Here is a 4,248-nt window from a genome sequence, read left to right as displayed (position 1 = left end):
CTCACGATATTGTTTTATTTCATTGGTAAATGCACCACATTCTTTCACAGAGAAATTTGTCAGAGTATGTCATTTTTACGATTATTATGCAGGTGATATATCAACAAATAAAAATATGATTTAAGTGATTGTAAAATTGACTGTCAATATATTATTTAGATATATTATAATGATAGCAGTCATAGCAACAATGACGATAACAATAATTAAGGTACTAGTAATGGTGATGATAGTAATAATTATGATGACAATGATAATGATAATAACAATAATAATGATAATAATTATAATAATAATAATAATAGTAATGGTGATAATAATAAAAATGATAACAAAAAATTATAATACTGACAATAACAACAAAACTACTAATGATGATAACGATAAATAAGAAATCAGATAAAACAAAACAGATAAAAATAACGTTAATGAAAATGCATTGCACTTAGCATGCCACTACTGTCATGACAATTACCCCAGTTATTAGAGCTATTACCCACATCATCATTATCAACACTACACCACCATCACCACCATACCATCACCACCACACCATTACCATCATCAGAGAATACCAGGCGTATGAAAAAAGAAAAAAAAATCCCCTGCCAGTAAGTGATCAATCCCCCCTTACATGGTGACCACCGTTCTGAGCGCCTTCCCCTGGTGCATGAGGTCAAAGGCTTCGTTGATCTCCGCCAGAGGCTTCATAAAGGTCACGAACTCGTCCACCATGACCTTGCCGTTCATGTAGTCGTTGACCAACTTGGGTACACTCTCGCGGGACTTGAAACCTGAGGGTGGAAAGGGGAAAGGGTGAGGGGTATATTGTTTTTTTTCTTTTTTTTATAAAGGTTGTGTGATGTGGTTGGATTTTAAGGTGGTTGTTATGTCAGGATGGTTGGGTTGTTATGTGGTTGTGGTTAGATTCTATGAGGTTAGGCTGAGTAACTTGAGGAGGTGGAGTTAAATCGGTGAGGTTAAATTATTGAGGTTAGATTTTAAAGGTTTGACTTAAATTTTAAGATACAGTTTAGGTATGAAGGGTTGATTTATAAAATTATTGAAGTTAAATTCTTTAAGGTTTAGGTTAAGTTACCTGAGGAGGTGGTGTTAAAAAGTTAAGGTTAAATTGCTTTACTGTTGAGTTTAAATCGTTTAAGTAAGATTGAACTCCCTAGAATGTTTACGTTGATTTAATTGCAGAAGTTTAATACCTTAATCGGTTAAGTTAAGGGTCGCCATTTTTTTTTTCATGTGTACAAACCGTCCGTCGGGAGGGGGGGGGTATCTCTAGCATACGCTTTTTACGATCATGTAAAATTCTTTAAAAAAATGGCTGACCCCTAATTTAACCGATTAAGATAATGAACTTCTATAACATCGTAAAAACTGACAATCCAGATCAAATTGGAGATCCTAGAGCAAAATGTCATAATTTTTATATCTTGGCTCTTTACACTCTGGAGGGGAGGGGGGGGGGGTCATGGGAAAAAGAGTACTTTTTGCAAGCTTGTGAAAATGATGAACAAACTGGATAAACCTTAGACTGCGCAGAGAAGAATTTCTCAATTACAAATGAGTATATTGGTGGATAGATAAGGTTAGAGAAAAAGAAACTTATTTTTTCAATAAGCATATAAATCCAATACCTTTTTGCTATGTTAGATGATGATATTGTTCAAATAATTCCCGCTAAAATGTAATCTTTGAAGCTTAAACAACAGGAAAATAAATCATTTGTCAAGAAAATGATAAATAGATAAATGATACAAGATAATATTTCAAGGCAATATGAGAAAAAGAAAGCTAGCTGATTATGTCCCTACTAGATGAGATAGATAGTAGTGGAGATAAGAGGTCTGACCTGATCAACAACAGTACTAATCAAAACCAAAAACTTAATTAAAAAAAGAAAAAAATATGCCTATGATATGGCTGATTACTGAAAGATTTATTTATTTGATTATTGAAAGATTGTATTTTTTTATTTCTTTGATGTTGTTCAATGCAGTGAAGTACACAATATTAATAATCTTTTCTTTCGATCCGAAGAAGTAAAAGATACATTTGCCGAAAATCTTGACAAACCAAACTTGTCACTAAGTTGCAATAGACCCAATATGGTTAACTAGTAATAATAATGGTAATAATAACATTAGCAATCGTAATGCTAATGGTAATAATAACATTAGTAATCGTAATAATAATGATAATAATGAAAATGATAATAACAATGGTAATGATCCCATTAGTAATCGTAATAATAATGATAATGATAATAATAACATTAGCAATCGTATTAATAATGATAATGATAATAATAACATTAGCAATCGTATTAATAATGATAATGATAATAATTAGTAATAATAATTAACTAATCACTAGGTTGCAATAGACCCAATACCTTTGCCTACGAAAAAAGAATGATGAATATGAATGAAATATGAATGAAAGAATGAGACTGTAATGATAATAATGACACTAGTAAGAGTAATAATAATGATAATGATAATAATTAGTAATAATAATGAACTAATCACTAAGTTGCAATAGACCCAATACCTGTGCCTACGAAAGAAGAATCAATTGATCACACAGGTAACCCATTAAGTGAGGTTAAAGCCGACCCTAGTTAAGCAACGAAATGAAAATTAAGAATTCGGAATACAGATTGCACACATTGCATAACCTTTGCATTTTCAACCACGGGAGAAATATGCTCTGAAATTATCTCGGGAAAAAAATAAATGAATTAAAAACGATTAATTAAAAAAATAATTAATAAAAAAGCGAATTAAGATGCTAAGATGCTATCAGTCTTTCTTCCTATTTATTTTTCCTTCAACTTACCAGATCATAAAGTCCTAAAATTACCTTACTCAAACTACATTAAAAAAAACTTTAAAACTTTTACATTCTTTATCCTTTTTATATAATTATTGTTTATGTAATTATTGTGGAAAGGTATGAATGAGAGTTATTCATTCTCATTCATGCCTTTCCACATTTGTCAACATCAATATGGCTTATATCATTATTCGCAAATCCTTAAGACACAGGTATTACTATCCCTCAAGAATGGACTCGAGGGATAGTGATGAGTGCAAAGAGAGTACTGTACTGGGTAACGTCTTCCATGATGAATGAAAATGATAAGGTAGTATTGGTATCACCATGTTAATCATTTTAACAAACCTTGAACTCAGCCTTATACTACTACTGCTAATACTACTACTATTGCTACTGCTGCTACAACAACTGCAGCTGTTATTGCCACTGTTGATGCTAGTATTACTACTTCCTGACTCTACCTCTCCCTCCCTCCCTCCCTCCTCTTCCTTCTCCTCTGTCTCTGTCTCTCTCTCTCACTCTCACTCCCACTCCCACTCCCCCGCCCCTCTCTCTCTCTCTCACTCCCTCCCTCCCGCTCTCTCTCTCTCTCTCACTCTCTCTCTCTCTCTCTCTCACTCCATCCCTCCTTCCCCCTCTCACTCCCTCTCTCTCTCTCTCTCACTCCCTCCCTCTCTCTCTCTCACTCCCTCCTTCCCCCTCTCCCTCCCTCCTTCTCCCTCTCCCTCCCTCCTTCCCCCTCATCTCCCACCCTCCCTCTCCCACCCTCCCACCCTCACCACCTCACCTCCACCCCTCCTTCCTCACCTCCGAAAGCCGACCCCTTCCACACCCTCCCCGTCACCAGCTGGAAGGGCCTGGTGGTGATCTCCACGCCCGCCGCCGCCACGCCTATGATGACGCTCTCGCCCCACCCCTTGTGACACGCCTCCAGCGCCTGCCGCATGGTCTTCGCGTTGCCGATGCACTCGAAGGTGTAGTCGCAGCCTCCGTCGGTCATCTCGACGAGGGCGGCCACTGTGTCCGGGACCTTCAGCGGGTTCAAGAAGGCGTTGCAGCCGAATTGCTTGGCTGTGGGAGGGATAATGGTGGTAATGATGATAATACTAGTAACTGTAATAATAATGATAATGATAATAATTAGTAATAATAATGATAATAATAGTTATAATAATAATAATAATAATAATAATAATGATAATAATAATAATGATAATAATAATAATAATAACAGTAATAATAATAACAATGATAATAATAATAGTAATAATAGTAATAGTAATAACAACAGTAACAAAACTATTGATAACAACAGAATAATCATACTATATATATTACCAAAATTCAATCCCGGAACTCCCTTGAAAACATCAACCAATGAAAAATCAAACC

At 35.4% G+C, this 4,248-nt stretch overlaps 1 protein-coding gene across 1 annotated transcript in view; it reads right to left on the bottom strand.

The window, feature by feature from the left end:
- The window catches only part of LOC113800171 (alcohol dehydrogenase class-3-like), a 14,266-nt gene continuing 10,018 nt past the window's right edge, over positions 1 to 4,248 (bottom strand). The window contains exons 7-8 of the mRNA XM_070114664.1: positions 3,664 to 3,927; positions 1 to 794 (exon numbers count right to left, since the gene is read on the bottom strand). Coding sequence (XP_069970765.1) covers positions 631 to 794; positions 3,664 to 3,927 — 428 coding nt within the window. The 3' untranslated portion in view covers positions 1 to 630. The remainder of the gene's footprint in view (positions 795 to 3,663; positions 3,928 to 4,248) is intronic.

Source organism: Penaeus vannamei, chromosome 36 (genome assembly GCF_042767895.1).
Source record: "Penaeus vannamei isolate JL-2024 chromosome 36, ASM4276789v1, whole genome shotgun sequence".
Classification (NCBI taxonomy): domain Eukaryota; kingdom Metazoa; phylum Arthropoda; class Malacostraca; order Decapoda; family Penaeidae; genus Penaeus; species Penaeus vannamei.
This window is presented reverse-complemented; position numbering and strand designations above follow the sequence as displayed.